At 34.1% G+C, this 17,419-nt stretch overlaps 1 protein-coding gene across 1 annotated transcript; it reads left to right on the top strand.

Moving 5' to 3' along the window:
• Positions 1-4,647: 4,647 nt before the first annotated feature.
• On the top strand, positions 4,648-17,162 carry LOC147285237 (putative ubiquitin-like-specific protease 2B). Its single transcript, XM_086244389.1, has 16 exons — positions 4,648-4,925; positions 5,692-6,026; positions 6,119-6,206; positions 6,322-6,371; positions 7,328-7,534; positions 7,625-7,700; positions 8,374-8,479; positions 9,822-9,872; positions 10,551-10,682; positions 11,593-11,793; positions 11,884-11,939; positions 12,018-12,111; positions 12,644-12,734; positions 14,082-14,201; positions 15,079-15,504; positions 15,953-17,162. Exons 1-16 carry the CDS (start codon positions 4,772-4,774, stop codon positions 16,826-16,828), a joined length of 3,063 nt encoding a protein of 1,020 aa, XP_086100515.1. The 5' UTR covers positions 4,648-4,771; the 3' UTR covers positions 16,829-17,162.
• Positions 17,163-17,419: the final 257 nt, after the last annotated feature.

Raw genomic sequence — 17,419 nt, forward strand, 5'->3', positions numbered from 1 at the left:
CCACCTCCGTCCGGCCGACCATCAGCCACCGCCGTCCGGCCGGCCAACCACCAACCACCGGCCAACGCCGTTCAACAACACAAAAATAACTTGGCATAGAAGGGATTCGAACCCCTCTCATGCAAGAGAAAGAGGCACCTCTTACCACTACACTACATAATAATTTCAATAAAAGTACTACTTTGACCTCTATTTATCCAATATTGTAATACAATTTAAAAAAAAAAAAATTAATTCAGTCACAAGTCACAAGTTAAACTGTGACTGTCATGGTAAGTTGAAAGAGATACATTTCCCAATTGCACTAGTAATTATTTTGTATACAAAATATTGCTTTGACCTTTATTTATACTACATTGTAGTACAATTTTTTCAAAAACATTCAATCAAGTCACAACTTAACCGTGACTGTCTCATAATTTAGTTGTGATTGTTCTGTAGTCACAACTAAATCTGAAGTTGTGACTGTCACAATTTGAAAAAGATAGACCATAAACTCCAGCATGCAAACTATAGAAAGTACACCTAAACCACCCCCAAAACTCATATAACAAAATTTGAAATTGTGACTAATATTAAGAAAAAGATAAGTTTAACATAAAAGACCTAAATGTTTAACATAAAAGCTCACGTAAAATAGAGAAAGGTTCAGAGTATCCCCTACATAACCATCAAAAATATTTCAAATTCCCAAAGAACAAATTCATAGTTAATAGGCTTAAAGCAACCTTGCTTACCAAGACCAGCATTCTTATTTACTACCCATTTTGAGTTTTATTACTTGTTTTACTGAAAAAACTCTGAGTTGGTCATTGAGCAATGAATTAATTTCAAAAAATGACAAATCCATGAACAATACATGGAAACCCATAATCAACATCAATGCAAAAGTATCGGTAAACCTATTCTGCCAAAAAGAGGGGGAAAAAGGAAACAAAAGCCCAAATGATTCAATGGTTCTAACCTTATTACTCTCAAAGAAAAAATTACAAAGGTAGCAAAATGAAAATCATAATTTAGAAGACATTAAAAAAACGCATACTTGTCATAAGAATGGAAAAGAAGTCACAATGAAAACCGAACATACATGCAAATACAAAGTCGCAATTTGACATCAAAATTCAAAACCTTTGTGGCACTCACTGTAATGCACTAAGTCTTCTTTTGTGTAAAGTAATTGATTTGAACCTAATTTATATGATATTGTGTATATATATATTTTTTAAAATAATTAATCCAGTCAGTCACAACTAATTAAATCTAAGTTGTGACTGTCATAATTTAGTTGTAACTGTTCGACAGTCACAACTTTATATTTTAGTTGTGACTGACTGTTTCACAACAAAATTAAGAGACTCCTTGAAGGTATAACAATTAAGTACTAGTAGGCTACAAGGTCATCAAGATATCATAATATCATATGCTAACCCCAATATAAAGACAATATCATTGTACAAATGACAATGCATCTACATAAGCATACAAGTCCTATCATTTACTATTTTGTAATTAGAGAATGCAAATTTGGATTGTACACATTCGAACTTCACCTAGTACTGCATATGTACTAGGTCTAATAACTTCAACCTTTCCACAACCTTAGAAAGTTTTCTCTATTTGATGAGGTCTAATGACATAACAATGTGTGTATGTAATCAACCAAATTTTCATGACATAACACAGGTGTATATGTAATCAATCAAATTGTCATGTAACTCTGAATTATATAAGCAAAAAATATGCAGAAAAAAATTGCAACCTCACTAGAATCAACAATAAGAACAAACAAAGAACCCTTTTGCTCATAAAACACCTAATCATGCAAACTTTACTTTCCTTTTGGCATCTGCCATAGTTTTCTCAACTAATCAACATAAGCTACAAAAATTAAAACTCAATAGAACCAAAATCACTACCAAAACTCATATAACAACTAATTAACAAAATCAGAAGTTGTGACTGAGATCAGAAAAGATAAGTTTAACATAAAACACCTTGATGTTTGACATAAAAGCTCACATAAAAATGAGATTTTCATTAAACAAATACATTAAATATATACACTCTAAGAAGAAAATTTAACCTGTGACTATCAAGCAGAACAACTTGAAATTCATCTTTATCTTTCTATATCTCAAACTAAAAAAATGCAGAAAAGATAGAAAAGAAAAAATTGAAAATCGCAGATCAAACCCTAAATAATCAAACTAATAAAAGATTTTATTGCAACAAATCACAGAAAGAAAATATTTAAAATGAAAATCAAAACCAAATCCCTAAAAGCTCGAAGCAAGTTGATCAATTAAAAGTCATAATCAACCAAATTGATAAAGAAAACATATTCAAAATGAAAATCAAAACCAACGCTATGAATATATTGCTGCCATTCATTTGACAAATAGACCATTGATTTGGAACTCTTATACTTGCCATAATATTCACTGTAGTCAGTCTCAACATCAGTAGAAATTACACTGGTAGATGAAGAAGCACTTTTATGAAGCACAACACTATTATTGTTTAAATTCTCAATCTCATTCTCCAAAACCAAATCTTTTACAACTATGTCCACATATTTACTAGTTGATATTTCCGCATATGCCAACATAAGTTGCAAATCATCACACAGTCCAAAAAGCAATTAGAGCACCCAACAAGTTCATACCTCAACTTAAAAAGTCCTAACTTCAAGTTAAACCTCAAACAAACCTTACTAGTTATATCAATAAACGATGAAGTCATAGACAACTTAACCATGAAAATGTCTGAGCCATAGCAACAACGTCCTATTATGAAATTTTCCATCACCTTTAAGATTAAAAACAAAAAAACAATAATTAATAAAAACTGTGACTGAACTTAGAAGGTAATGAGCAATTGTGACTGAGCTCCATAATTAATGCCTAAATTTATTATTAGAAGCTGTGACTGAACTCCAAAATTACAGAATAATAACTCTAATGCAGAAACCATAATAATAGAACAATAACATACATAACGAGAAATAGTAATCAAATCAAATACATAAGGAAAAACAGAGCCAAGCCTAAAGTCCAAAATTAAACAATATACAAAACTTGAAAAAACTCAAAAGTTACACAAAGATAACAAAAATCGCAACTCAAACCCTAGGAAAAATAATAGCACAAATTCAAAAGAAACATAATCCAGACAAATAATTCATTGTGAGTTTCATCATATACTCAGATTTTGAAGAAAAAACATAGTTCAAACTTACAATGAAGATCACAAATTCTAAACAATCAATGAAAAACCCTAAATTACATGCGAAATCAAAACTTACAATAAACTTCAACATTGACACAACATCAATTTACAAAATCGCACAACCAAACGAAGAAAAGCAGAGAGCGATCACATACCTTTACAACCAAGCGAGCTCACCAAACTCACATCAAAATCTCCAGAAATTGCACAAACAAATGCAGAGAATATTTGCGTGAGAGAGACGATCACAAACGAAAACAGAAAAAAAAAAAAAAAAAAAAAGAGAAGTGGCCAAACGACCTAATTTAAAAGAGTCATATTTTAATGACGATCACAGCAAAACTATTTTAAGGAACTTCAAGTTCCATCAGATATGGGCCAAAGGGCAAATCTGTCAATAATAAGGCCCAATAGAAATTGGTTGTTAGTTTGTGACCTATTCTGAAAATTAACTCCATAAATTAGTAGCCCAACCCAAAAATTATATGGTCTTACTGGTTTTCTAAAACATTATTGGGATTAGGTATTTAACCCAAATTTTCTCAATCATTTTTCATTAAAAATTTCACACAGTCTCTCATAATAATCGGACTCTCCAAAATAATTTAAATAATTAATTTGAAGGTTTGGTGAGCCTCAAATAAGTATGAACTAAAATTTATTGGGTTGAAAAATTTTCACTCCAAGTCCAACCTAAGTGCAACATGTGTTTTTTTTTTTTTTTAAACATGCTCATATAAATTAAAAAGTCGAATTGGGTTTATTGGGATTCGTGTTAATCCAATCCATATTGCACATGGTATAAATTGATGTAAATAGTTTTTTAAAAAATGTTACAATTGACACTTCTATTTTTGTAAATAAAAATAAACGTAGTGTATAAAACTTATTTCTCTTTGGAAATTGTGAATTTGCAATGCACCAAACTTTGTACAAGCTATTGCCAATTTGGGAATCATTGAACAACTATCTCCAATCCATTTGTGCATGAATGAATATGTTGCCACAAGAATTGCATTTGTCATTTCTTATGCCAAATGTGGGGAAAAGAATGACATTCATATTTGGTGTCAAAAATGGTTGGCCTATATTTTTAGCTTTGAAGAAAAAAGAAAAGGCAAGTAGGGCTCATATGGAAAAAGATGAAAGAGAAAAAGGAATGTATCCCTATCAATTATGCATTCAAAAGAAGAAAAATAGACAAATTATACATAACCATCATAGAATACATTTGCAATACTCGACGACTCCGCCCTTCTTATGAGGGCAGTGTTTTGCACGCTCCGCCAACGCGCGTGAACTTAATAAATACGCTCATTAACGTTCATTTTTTTTTTTAAAGAAAAAGGGAAAAAAATAGTTGTCTCCGATTGGTTAGTTACATTACAAATTACGACCCGCTCCTACGCGGCCAAAACCCTCTCAGCTCTCGTCGCACATTGTTTTCTCTCTGATTTGACTGAGTTTTCACAAAGCCTAATGCTCACTCACTGAGTCACTCGACTCGCCCGAGTTTCGATTCCAAGCCCTTCGCTGATTCGCCATGAAGAGCAGCTCCCCGCGTAGAGGCCTTGAAGTCTTCGACTATGACGAAGAGGACGAGCTCACCGAACAGATCGTCGGGAATTGTCCGGGAAAGTGCAAAAACCCTAGCCCCGATAGCGACCCAATTTTGAAGTGCAAGCTTTTCGAGTGTGGTAGGTCACGTTCCCAATGTCTAATACTACTACTTTTCCATGTTTGGTTGCCTAGAATCTTTGGGAAAATAAAACTTGGAGAATGAATGAAAGTTCAGTACTTTGTCTGAATTTATATGTTACTTCTTCGAATTATCAGTTAGCAGTTACCCACTTACTACTATAATAATTTCAAATTTGGGTTCTTCATATAAGTCTATCTTTATGTGTAAATTGATTGTTCACGTAGAATTAAGTAATTTGATAATATGGCAGTTGGTTGCTGAAATGAATGGCATTGTTTAATCTGTAAATTTTAGGTTAATAATATTTTAGAAAAGTGTAATCCAGCAGAAAATTATTCGGCTAGTTGGGATATATACTTGAAACAACTAGTTAATTAGAGATGGATCTCCTGGTAATCATATATTCATTATATAAGGCAACTTACAGTTATCTATATTTTTGCATAATTTTTTAAATGTAAAGAGTATAGACTAATTAACATGTTGTTAAGCTCTGACTGTCTATAAAATCCTCGATAGTTCCAGTCTCTTGTTCAAAATGGTTTTTCACTATTTGTGAATGTTTGTTTATTTGTTGATTCGTCCAGTTTTGGTTGATATAGCTCTCTGAATCTTGTTGATATGTTGTTGTTGTTGTTGGTGTTGTTTTTTCTTTTGTTTTGTTTCTCTTAATTTTTGAAGTCAGCTGAGCTAAAGATGATTGATGTATACCATCAGTATTACCATTCAAAATATGTTAATTCATCTAGATGTGCTTCTAGTTTCCCAGGGAGCCAATGTTCAAACAAAAGAAATTAGCAGCATACCTTGTGTAGATGTCGATGTAATCGGCCGTGATCATTGTTCCAATAATGCTAATTCACATTCCCCTCTGGGCACAATTGAAGAGAAGCTTGCTACTGAGAAAGATCATTTGGAATTGGATGCTGCCCCACAATCCAAACGTTTGAGTCATGAAGAGTACTCTGATTCCAAATTAGATAATCATGGATCCAGAAGTTTTCTTTCTGAACCAGAGAGAAGAGGTTCAAATGCTACATTGCCTTTCCTTGGGAAAGGCCAGTTAGACTGTGCCCTTCCAGTGTCTCCATCCAGTGTACTTTAACTTCCATATATATACCAAAGTACATCCTTAATGCGGAAATTAACAATACAAATTTATGCTTACGTAATTTGATTTTTGTGCAGAATGAGCCAGTTGATGTGATTTCAGATGCTGCTGAAAGCATGAGTGGGTCTCCATCGAGTCCTGCTTCTGAAATTGAAGAGGATGATGGTATTTCTTTGTTAATTGGAGGATTTTTATGCTTATCTTCTTTAGTGTGCGTTTTGCTTAGGAATTTATGTCTTGCACCTTTGTGTTCTTACTATTATTTGTTTTTCACTTTCAGTTTCTTTGGGTACTTTTAAATTGGGTCTTTGCTCAGGCAATATGGGAATGGTAATCTTCTCTTCTTTTTCTATTGCCCTTCCAATGCATATGAGATTGGTCTTCTACATAACTACATAACTGGGATTAGAAAAACAAAAAATAAAGAAGTAAATATTATGTTGATGGTTTAGTTTAGTAAAATAATCGTCAAGAAAGAAAGAGGGGTAGTTTGTGGGATAATCTAAATAGGGTAATGGGTGGTTTAAGTGGGTATCGGGTATTTTTAATGTCAAAAAATGGAATTATGCCTTCTCTGTCTTCTCTGTCAAAAAACTGAAAGTGAGGCATAAGAAAGAAAGGTGAGCTAAATTGGGGACACCAAAGAATCCACTTAATTGTAATAGTATAGATAACAAAGAAATATAAAGGTGAGCTAATGAAGCAGAGATTGAGGGAGATGTTCCTAACCTTTGGGGCTCCGACTGATACTGTTTCTTAGATCTCACAAACTCCTAAATGCCTTCTCTGTCTTACCTTTACATTGATTTTCTCTTCTGTTTTTAAATCATTTCAGGAGCCACTCTGTCCCGTTTTCACTCACTAGTGTCTGTCAATACTATGCTCTTCCTCTAAATAATATCTGAGTTTCTATCTGGGAGTTGTTAGTTGTTTGGGGGTTCTTAGGCTATTTTCTACTACTAATTTTACTGTGGTGGTATCATTATATGTTTCTAAATGTTCATCAATCAATGCTTATTGCATTTGTCAGAAATCAATCTATCATTATAGTCTTGTGAACCTCATCTCTATAGTTTTTCCTTCTTGATTGTCATGTTCTCTTAGTTAAGGTAAAATACATGCTTTCAGTGAGTGAGGCTGTCTAATATTTTGAGAAGTGTAATGAGACAAAAAACATAATTTCTTATTGATTAGTACAAAATGTACTTGCCTTCTAAATAAGTTTTGAATACCATGTTTATCCAGTGCTAGAATGTTTTTTAATTGTGACTTTTATCCATTTACAGAATTTGCAGGATGACATAAATATGACAGTTGTTCTTTATCCTGATTATGTTGTATATCGGGATAATTATTGTACAGAGCCCCAATTAACGTTTTCCGACAGTTGTATCAAAATCAGTGGTCCAACACCATCTGAAAACCACGAAATCTTTAATTTTGAATGGGGAGTTGATGATCTCGTCAATGTTGAATGTCAGTGGTTTGAAAGAGTGAGTCCTGAAACTCTTCTATTGGTATTGCCGATTTTTATACATACTTGGTATTGAATATATACAGTTTATGGTGTGGACTACATTCAGGTAGAATTTGTCATGATCAAACTTCGTGTGATATCAAAGGATGCCGCTGAAGATGATAATGCACATGGTACTTCCGGTCAGTGAACTTGTACAAAGTAGTGTTCCTTTGTTTTTGTTGGTTTTTGCATTCACCTACTAGGATTGCACTGCATAATGTAGTTTTGGTGGAATTTTCTCCATTCAGTTTCACCAGCATCTTTTAGTAGGATTGTTTAACCTGCTGTTCAATTCTCTGCAAAAGTTTGGTAAATTCTCACAGGGGTTCTGTGCAGATTCTCACTTCTCATTTTATGACATTTAAGTTGTGTAACAAGGCACTGATTAAGAGTAGATTATGTTATGGATGAGCAAATATAAAAAATATTTTATGGTGGGGAGACCATATAGAATCATATTATGCACGACTGGAAAATCTTTTCTTAGCTAAAAGTCATAAGTAAGACCGATAAGTAATTTGTTTATCCAAGTATCAATGAGGCATCTTGCAGTTTTATATTTTACTTTTAGCCAGTAGTATGTGTCGTATGATCCTATAAAAAACAGTATTTGTCATATCAGAAAACGTGATTCTTTTTAGTTTAGAAAAAAAAAAAAAAAAAGGTATGAGATTATCACTCAAGTTCTGGAACAGTATGTGGTTTAAATTTTGTCCAAACTCGTTAATGTTATGCTTTTTTGGGACTTCATACTCTCAACTGATTGTGGCTTCTCTTTTTTCTTTCATTATCTGCTACCCAAAATTTTCCTAGGCATTGAGGAGCTGAAGATTGCAGTTGTGGATCCCAACTGGTTCCAGATACAGGAAAAGATAGCGTCTTTAAATGTGAAATATTTGAATGCATGGGCTGTGCAAAAGTAAGTTTGTTTAACATGCGTTGGTTAATACAATATTGTTCTGCATTCCTTATGTAATTTTTATTCTTCGATTTTCTAAGCTTCATGCCAATAGGCTTACTAAATTAATGGCCAGGACTGTTGATATCAATGTCCCCCCCCCCCCCCCCCCCCTAAACCCTAAACCCTAAACCCTAACCACCCCCCCCCCCCCCCCGCTCCCCTTTTTTGTTATGCTAAGTACTCATATTATAAGACAGCTATGATATTTGTATTGAACTTCTGAAATGAGTGCATTATTTATTTTTTTTTGTAAAAAAGCAATATTTGATAATTTTGTAAAAAGCAATTGAGCTTATTAATTATTCTTCTGTGTATTAGTTTAGACAGACTCGAAAATTATGCCTTTTGAAATCACTAGCATTTCTATTTTAACAAGATTTTTAAAAATTTCATGTTTTCTTCTTTAACTCTCTAATTGTACCAACATTTACAAAAATATTGGTATATTCACCAATATGCACAAAATAATTGGAGACAGCATAGCCATAACAATATCCAAGATACAGTCAAGGTAATCTGATTTAAAGTTAATGGCCAGGTTGCAATATCAACTTTATCACCGTTTAATCAACAGTTAAGATTTTAGGGGTGGAGGGTCATAAAACAATTCAATGTGATTTAGGTTTAGGATCAATTAAATAGTGGTTTGGGTGATTACAATATGACAGATTTAATGGGATATATAGTCCAGTAGACAAAGGGATTGCTGCCATACTATGTCTACAGATTATTCAGGTGTGAGACATCAGAGATCCAGTATTGAATTTGAAGCTGCCAAGTATAGTGTGATCCATTTAAGTTGCGTTTCTATCCTCATAATTGATGGTGGAAGAAACACTCAGTGAACAGGACATTTTATGTACTTTAAGGGTCTTGGTTGAATTATGTACTCTATTTACATTAGTGCTGAGTTTTACTTTTCAGCTTGCTTTTATCTTGTGTGGTATCTGTTAGGGCATAGTGTCCAGTCTTTTTGCCTCTTCAGAGGGATGATGTGCCGTTCTTGTGATAAGCATGCCTGTTTTGTTATTAATTTGCAAATTAGAATGGGTCAACTGTACATTTTTGTGGCTAATTTTGTTAGGATGTATATATGCTCTTTTTCTGTTCAAGCATATCAAGCTTAGAAATGTGAGGGAATGGTCTGGATTCACAATTTATTTGTCTTTGGTGAAATGCTTTGTCATGATTTTAAATTTGTACTAGCACTTTGTGTGTGTTGGGTATTCTTAATTTTTTTTTACTTCAATAGTTATGTACAGTCTTAAATTCATCTTTTTCCCCCTTTTGGTGCAAGTAGCATGGGGACAGATGAGGATGATTCACTTGGGCAGAGGCGTCATTTTCCAAAGTGAGTTAAAGTGATCCTATTTCCTTTTCATTATAATTATGAAGACACAAATTAGAATGCTCTCTCTTGTTACTATGTTCTATGATGTTTCTTTTTCCCTTTTTTTTCTCTTTTCTTTTTGGATACTTTGTCATGTTTCTCATGTCTTTTTGAGTTCTTTAGTCCTTTTTGTTATGTTCTATAGTTTTTGAAAATGTTTTTTTTTTTTCCTTCTCTTATATGATGAGGATTGGATAAAGATTTAACTCTGTCCCATGCGGTATATGCATTGATATCACATCTCTATGGTTTGAAAATGAATTTCTTGGATATCGCATGATGAGGCTTGTTTTACTTCTGTGACTTTCTTGGATTCGTTTTAGAATGAATTTTGTTTTGAGTTTTAGGGAACTATTTCTGTATGATTTGGATGTATGCCTTTTTTCTTGAATTCATAGAACTAGTGGGTGAAGAATAAATTTCTGTGGTCCCTTTTCATGTCACTGCTTGTTCAACTTGAGTTTTTATAGAGCTGGAATCTGCTGGAGACTATTTATGTTGTCATGTTGCCCAATAATATGGTAGAACACTTGTTTGGTTCTATTTGTGAAAAGAAAAATGATTGCTTTTGTGTTCATTTTCTTTTGTTCTTGGTGCTACTGTATGATGTATACTGAACAAATTTGAGATTTTATACAGTTTTGACGAGCCATTTGAAGATGTTGTATATCCGAAAGGGGATTCAGATGCTGTTTCCATCAGTAAGAGAGATGTTGATCTTTTACAGCCAGAGACATTCATTAATGATACAATTATTGACTTCTATATCAAGTAAGCCTGCATGCATAAGCTCACATGTATGGTTCTATGTGCTTTGTATTAAGCCCTACCCATGTTCTTTTTCTGAATCCTAATGGATTTTCATCCTTACGAGTTTTGGCTCCATAAAGGGACAGCATTGAGGTTTTTTTTTTTTTTTTTTTGCTTAAGGCTCACTAGAAATGATTTGTTAAAATGGATGCTGAATGCTTACCCATCTTCTAGATTGTCTTTTCAAGTAGCTAGTGCCACCTGTAGATACAAAATTTGATTTCTAATAGTAGTGAAGGTGATTGGATATAGAAAAAATAAGTCACTAACACAGATTGGAAGATGAGAAATCGAGGAGGAATGGTTTTTGTGTGAAAAAATGGGTGATTTTGAACCTTAGTTATAGTTATTTGAATTAGGGACATAAAGGGATAACATTTGTTTAATTTTTAAATTTTCAACGAAATCAAACGGTCAGAAAATTTGAAGGTTAGGTGCAATATATATTAATGGTCATATGATTGTTTGAAAATCAAACAACACTACAGCATCAAATGGGCCCTTTCGTTTTAAAAACAAAAAGGACTGGGTTGGGCTTAAATAGCGGGCCTAAGCCTGGTTGTTTTAGGTCCAGAAAGGCCAGCCTTAAACAAGGAAACTGGGCCAGGTCATGCCCTAAAACCTTGTCCTAGGTCCAACCTGGCCAAGCTGTTGCCCAAAGTAAATGGGTTTGGGCTTTTAAGCCTTTGGCCAAATTTACAATCTTGTGTCCGGCATGGGTATTTATTAAATAATTTTTAAACTTGCTTTGTCAACAATGGAGCTTTGGTCTTTATTTTTGGCAAAATTATGATTTTTTGTTGTGATTATAAGTTTCGTCAATTGTTTTTTCCAATTTAAATGTTCCTTTTTAAATGTAATCAATTGGCAGGTATTTGAAGAATCAGATTCCACCCGAGGAAAAGCATAGGTTCCACTTTTTCAATAGTTTTTTCTTTCGAAAGCTGGCTGACCTGGACAAAGATCCATCAAGTGTTTCTGATGGCAGGGCTGCCTTTCAACGTGTTCGTAAATGGACAAGGAAAGTGGATTTATTTGAAAAGGAGTACATCTTCATTCCTATAAACTTCAAGTATGATCTCTTGCCCAAACTGTTTGGCTCTTGTAATAAGCTCAATTTATTGGAGTGCTGATATATCATTTTTGTGCTTTTTAATGCCAGTCTACACTGGAGTCTAATAGTCATATGTCATCCTGGTGAATTGCCTAGACATAAGGGTAAGTTTTTGTTGGATTGTGTAAAATATATCTTTGAATTTATTTTCCAATTATTTATGTACTTTTGTCATGTTTCAGATGGGGACCCGAGCAAGTCACTTAAAGTACCTTGTATATTGCACATGGATTCTATCAAAGGAAGTCATACAGGTCTCAAAAATCTTGTTCAAAGGTATCTTTAGCTATTGAAGTTCATTTTTTTTTTGTTTTCTGATGCATATATGTGTTGTTTTGAAGAATAGAGGTGTTATGAAGTCCTTTCTTCACCGTACTTTCTTCTCATAATCCTCTTATTATTATTGTATTTCTTATGCCACAGTTGGACCTTTAAGAGGTGAATAGCTAGTTAGGCTTTGGTGAATGTTTGTGGGATAGTGGTAGGTCTTGGATTTAGATCCTTCCAATAAACCAAAGGAGAAGAAAAAAAAAAACAAAATGAAATTTGTTTGACAAGATCCCCTTAGGATAGAGGTTGAACGTGGCATTGTTAGTTTATTTTGATGAATGATTAATAAATAAAAACACCAAAGGAGGATGCAAGCCATGCGATCACAGGGTATTGACATGGTTATAACTACTATGTTTTGCTCTACACTTGTTGGCTTATTCCTCTTTCTTCTTTCCATCTTTTCTTCCTCCTTTGATAACAAATTTGGAATTTAAATCTTCTAATGTGAAACTGATATTTGACCTTGAAATGATAGTTATTTGTGGGAAGAGTGGAAAGAAAGGAAAAAGGAGACATCTGAAGAAATCTCATCAAAATTCCACAACCTGCGGTTTGTCCCATTTGAGGTAATGCTCCAGTCTTATCTGACAAATTTTTCAAAGAGGGAAGAGAAATAGAATTTCCTAAAAAAATCTGCTTTAGATGGGTACTGTAGCTGAAGTTTGAGACGACATAGTGATTTCATAGACTGATGGGCCACATTTGAGTCATATGTTCATATTGTTGTGTATGCTTATTAACCTTGTGGTTGATACTAGTATATGCGCGAACTTTACTTTATTGTACAAAACCTTGGTGTTCAAATGTTGGGCGATTTAGATGAAGATTGGTAGCTATACAGAATGATGTTCTTGGTTGAGCATTAGTGTAAGATGTTCACTGGTTGGATACTGTGACTAATCCTTATTATGCTTTTCATTTTCTCCTTTTCTCGTCGGTATCTGCAGGGCATCTTGAAATTCTTTGGTGATGCATGTTTATCTCAAGATCGGGAGAGATAAAAGTGGCATCATTGTACTTTCTAATGCTTATAACTGCTTTATGCAGTTCAGATTAACATATAGCAGCTATTCCTAGTTTGAAAAATAAGAAAGTTTGGGCTAAGTGCAGATCTTATTGAGCAAATGAGTGTCCTCTATATGTGCTGATTTTAAGAGACCTTTACTTTAGGAGTTCAAATGATGTATGAAGTCTAAATAATTTGATATTTAAATGCTACCATCTTGTCTTATTAAAGAAAAAAAAAGTGCTACTACTCCTGTGAAGGGAATAACTATCCTGAAACAATTATTATTATTATTTTTTTTTAAAAGAAGACACAAAAAGAATTTTTCAGAAATGGGTATTTAGATAGTCTTATATTCAAGTGAATGCACCAAATTATGATTCAGTTATTTCCCTTTAGCTTTCTTTTGATAGGTAGTTAACTTCTAGATGTACTTTAGTAATTCCATTGTCTTTTTATCAAATGAAAATACCTAACATATTCATCCCCAAATGCTCTAAAGATCTATAAAGAGCTATCAGATGCAGCCGCGCCCCCCCCCCCACAAAAGAAAAAAAGCCATTAGATGAATGTAATAATCTTTCTTGCGATTAGCACTGAATAACTAGAAATCAGATAAGCATTTTTCACTATGAATTGTGATCACAGAGCCATTCTTGATTCTTTTTTTTTCCCCTCACTTTCTAATATTTGCATCCTCATCTGTCATCATACTGTCTTTTTATTTCCTGCATTAGATATTTACTCTCTTTGTTCAGTCACATCACATGAGATAATTATGTCTCTGACATGTTAACATTTTTCCCCCTCATTTTCTTTTACTTTTGTGATACATAAATGTTAAAAGGCTTCATTTTTTGCTGATGATAAAATGTTAAAACTTGACACTGGTTTATATTGCTTTCAGCTACCGCAACAGGAAAATTCATTTGATTGTGGCCTGTTTTTGCTCCACTATCTGGAGCTCTTTCTGGCAGAAGTTCCTGTTAATTTCAATCCTTTCAAAATAACCAAGTCCTCCAACTTTGTAAGTGGTCTACTTTGTTTTCAGTTTTTATCTAATGTCATTAATTCTTTTTATTATTTTTAACCTTTACTTCCTAGAAATATTTGAATATTTTTAACCTTACACAATCCTAAATATTCAATTTTTTCCCTGTGCTGTGCATACTTCATTTCTTGTTTTTAAAAACCAAGTTACAGTCTATGTAAGTTTAGAGGGTGATGTTTGTAAATTATTGTTCATGCGTTTTTAGTGGAAATCAATTATTGTTAATTTGTTAATATATGATCTTTTATACGTGTATATTACGTGCATATGGAGGAGGGTTAAAACACCAAAATAGGAAACATAACATACTCTAAGTCATTGGATGAAAATCTGATGGTTAAAAAAGGATTAGAGCATTCAAATACATGGTATGTTTCCCTATTAACCATTGGATGAAAATCCAATTCATAGAGTAAGATATGTTTCCTCTTGAAGTGCTTGATCTCAAGTGTTTGAATACTTCTGCATACATACATGTGTGTGTTTGTGTGTTATTATGTGGATTTTCAATTTCTACCATATGTAATGCCTTCTTTTCCACATACCTTGGTTGTATGTGGACATAGTCATTTCTTTGGAATCTCTCATGCTAGGATTTTCTTTTTCTTAAATAGAAGGTTTATCAACTCTGATGACATGTAATGAAATAAACAGATCTTGGGATGAACTCGGGTTTTAGATGCAAATGCTGAAACTTTAATTAAGTTTTCATCGCCTACCGGTCATTTGCCCTTTTTCCATAATGTTTTAACTTATTGACTTTCTTATATAATCCTTCCGTAGATTAATTGCTCTTTCACTTACTTTTATGTTTTCAATGTTAGTCATTCATAACCATGACTTCTCTTACCAGCTTAAAGCAAATTGGTTTCCTCCTTCCGAGGCTTCTCTCAAGCGTACTTTAATCCAGAAGTTAATTTTTGAACTCCTTGAAAATCGTTGTCGGGAAGTCTCTTCAGCAGCTTGCAGTGATGAAAACCGGGCTAAACTTCCAGTATGTAATGAGCATGAAACTGGTGTGGAGTTTCTTTCAGGACGATGCTGTCCTGCTATAGCTTGCCAAGAAGATATATCAAGTTCCCAAGCAGGCCAGGGGATTGAAATGACTTTATTATCCACTTCTTCTCTAAGGAGTTCTGAGTGTGTTAATGATGCAAGCTTGGTTCTCAGGGAATTTTTTGAATCAGGAGCCACTGCAGGTTCACCATTTGGACAATATCAATCATTTGACCAGAAATCATCTTTTTTCCGTCTTAATGGAGCTATACCACCAGTAGAGGTACGAACGTTTCTTCTTATTCTATTAGGAACAATATCCTTGTTCTAATTATGAGATAATTGGGATTGAAAATCATGAGCAATTATAAATTGTGGCTTTTACGTCTTTTTGGGAGTTGCTTCATAATGCTTATGTGTGTGTTGGAGAGAGAGATTGACATACCATGTGACAGATTTTGAATCATCTATTGTTTAAAAATTATTTCAAAATAGCCCGCAATATCTTCCTTTTTTTGTCCCTTTAATCAATAAAAGCCTTAAGAATCATTTGTTCCATTCTTCACAAATCCTAGGCTATATAAACTTGTGAGACGGGCTGGTAAGCTTTTTTTTTTTAGCTCAGATCTCTAGAGACTTAAACATACATATTATAGGAAGATACATTTGATGTTACATAAGTTCATTGAGGAGAATGCAATACTTGCACTTGTCTATTTGTTTCATAACAGGAAGATACCGAAACTGGAGAGCATTTCACCTATTTGCCTACGGGAGACTCTGGTTTTCAGCAAATAACTGGAATGACATCTCAAACTTGTAGCATCCCTTACTCGTCTAGAATTTATGGAGCCGAGACTTCTTTTGACTTGGAACTTTCTGCACAAGCACAAAATGGAAACATTGATTCATCACCTGAAGCATCAATTTGTGCCTCTGATGATTCTGAAGATATAGGGATCATTGAAAACTATCCAGTTGGGGAAGATTTGGGTCAAAGTCAGAAAGAAGAACTGGATGGACAAAGTTGTCCATCAATGGAAAATGTCACGTTTTTTATTGATGGTGTTGTTTCTGCTTCAGGCAAGATGCAGGGTGCTTCCATTGTTGGAGGTTCTCAAGACCATGAAAAGATGCATGATGGCAATGACAATGGAGGTCCACTTCCATCGTGTCGAGAAAATACTGATATTGAAGGTTCTCAAGACCATGATAAGGTGCATGATGGCAATGATAATGGAGGTCCACTTCCATCATGTCGAGAAAATACTGATATTGAAGGTTCTCAAGACCATGATAAGGTGCATGACTGCAATGACAATGGAGGTCCACTTCCATCATGTCGAGAAAATACTGATATTGAAGGTTCTCAAGACCATGATAAGGTGCATGATAGCAATGACAATGGAGGTCCACTTCCCTCATGCCAAGAAAATACTGATATGCCAACGCACCAAGACTCCGATATGGTAGAAAACAGGACAATCTCATGTGATGATGTGCAGATGGTTGATGATGGTATGATGCCTGAGTCAGAAGAAGAGCAACAAGCTGCAAAAAGGCTTCGGCTTAGCCCTCCACTTGAAGGGGAAAAATGTGTCACATGAAGTCTTCCCGAGGATTCAAATTTGTGAGGCCATAGATCCACTCTTAGTCAGTTTCACTTAGATAACTGTGAATAAGTATTTTGATAGGTATTGATTTGAATGCTGTGAATAGTATCAGGTCTCCATATAGGCCCTATATGGTGGTATGTAGTAGTGTTGATAGAAGAATAGTTTAGATAGTTGCATAATTTAAATGTCAAGTCATGCTGAATTTCGAGGTTAAGTGCATGAGATGGTGGCACAAAGAGTGTTGGTAAATTTACTGAAACCCAACTTTGATAAACTCATGCTGAATTTTGAGTGCATTGGATGTTGGCACCAAGAATGCTCATTACGTTTAAACTTTGATATGCTTCAACTCATCAAATTCTTGAAATTCTTTCCTCATGCTCAAAAGGAGGACGTACCATGCTTCTTTAGCACCTAATTTTCCATGTGAATTATCAACCCCAACAAACCCAAAAACAAAGAGCAGGGAAACTCACACTTAGAATGTGAGATGACCCAAGTGAGATAGTGGTAAACCCTCATCAAGTGGTTTTAAACTTTTAGGGAAGAATCGCAGCTGGTGTTTATTTCGCAAAATGAGAT

Source organism: Dryas octopetala, chromosome 5 (genome assembly GCF_963921425.1).
Source record: "Dryas octopetala chromosome 5, drDryOcto1.1, whole genome shotgun sequence".
Taxonomy (NCBI): Eukaryota; Viridiplantae; Streptophyta; class Magnoliopsida; order Rosales; family Rosaceae; genus Dryas; species Dryas octopetala.

Bases quoted from the DNA above. Each gene is read 5' to 3' on its own strand.
- LOC147285237 (XM_086244389.1), top strand. From the start codon at position 4,772: ATGAAGAGCAGCTCCCCGCGTAGAGGCCTTGAAGTCTTCGACTATGAC. The intron at 7,535-7,624 runs GTGAGTCCTGAA...GACTACATTCAG, and splicing joins AATGTCAGTGGTTTGAAAGA to GTAGAATTTGTCATGATCAA. The intron at 8,480-9,821 runs GTAAGTTTGTTT...TGGTGCAAGTAG, and splicing joins AATGCATGGGCTGTGCAAAA to CATGGGGACAGATGAGGATG.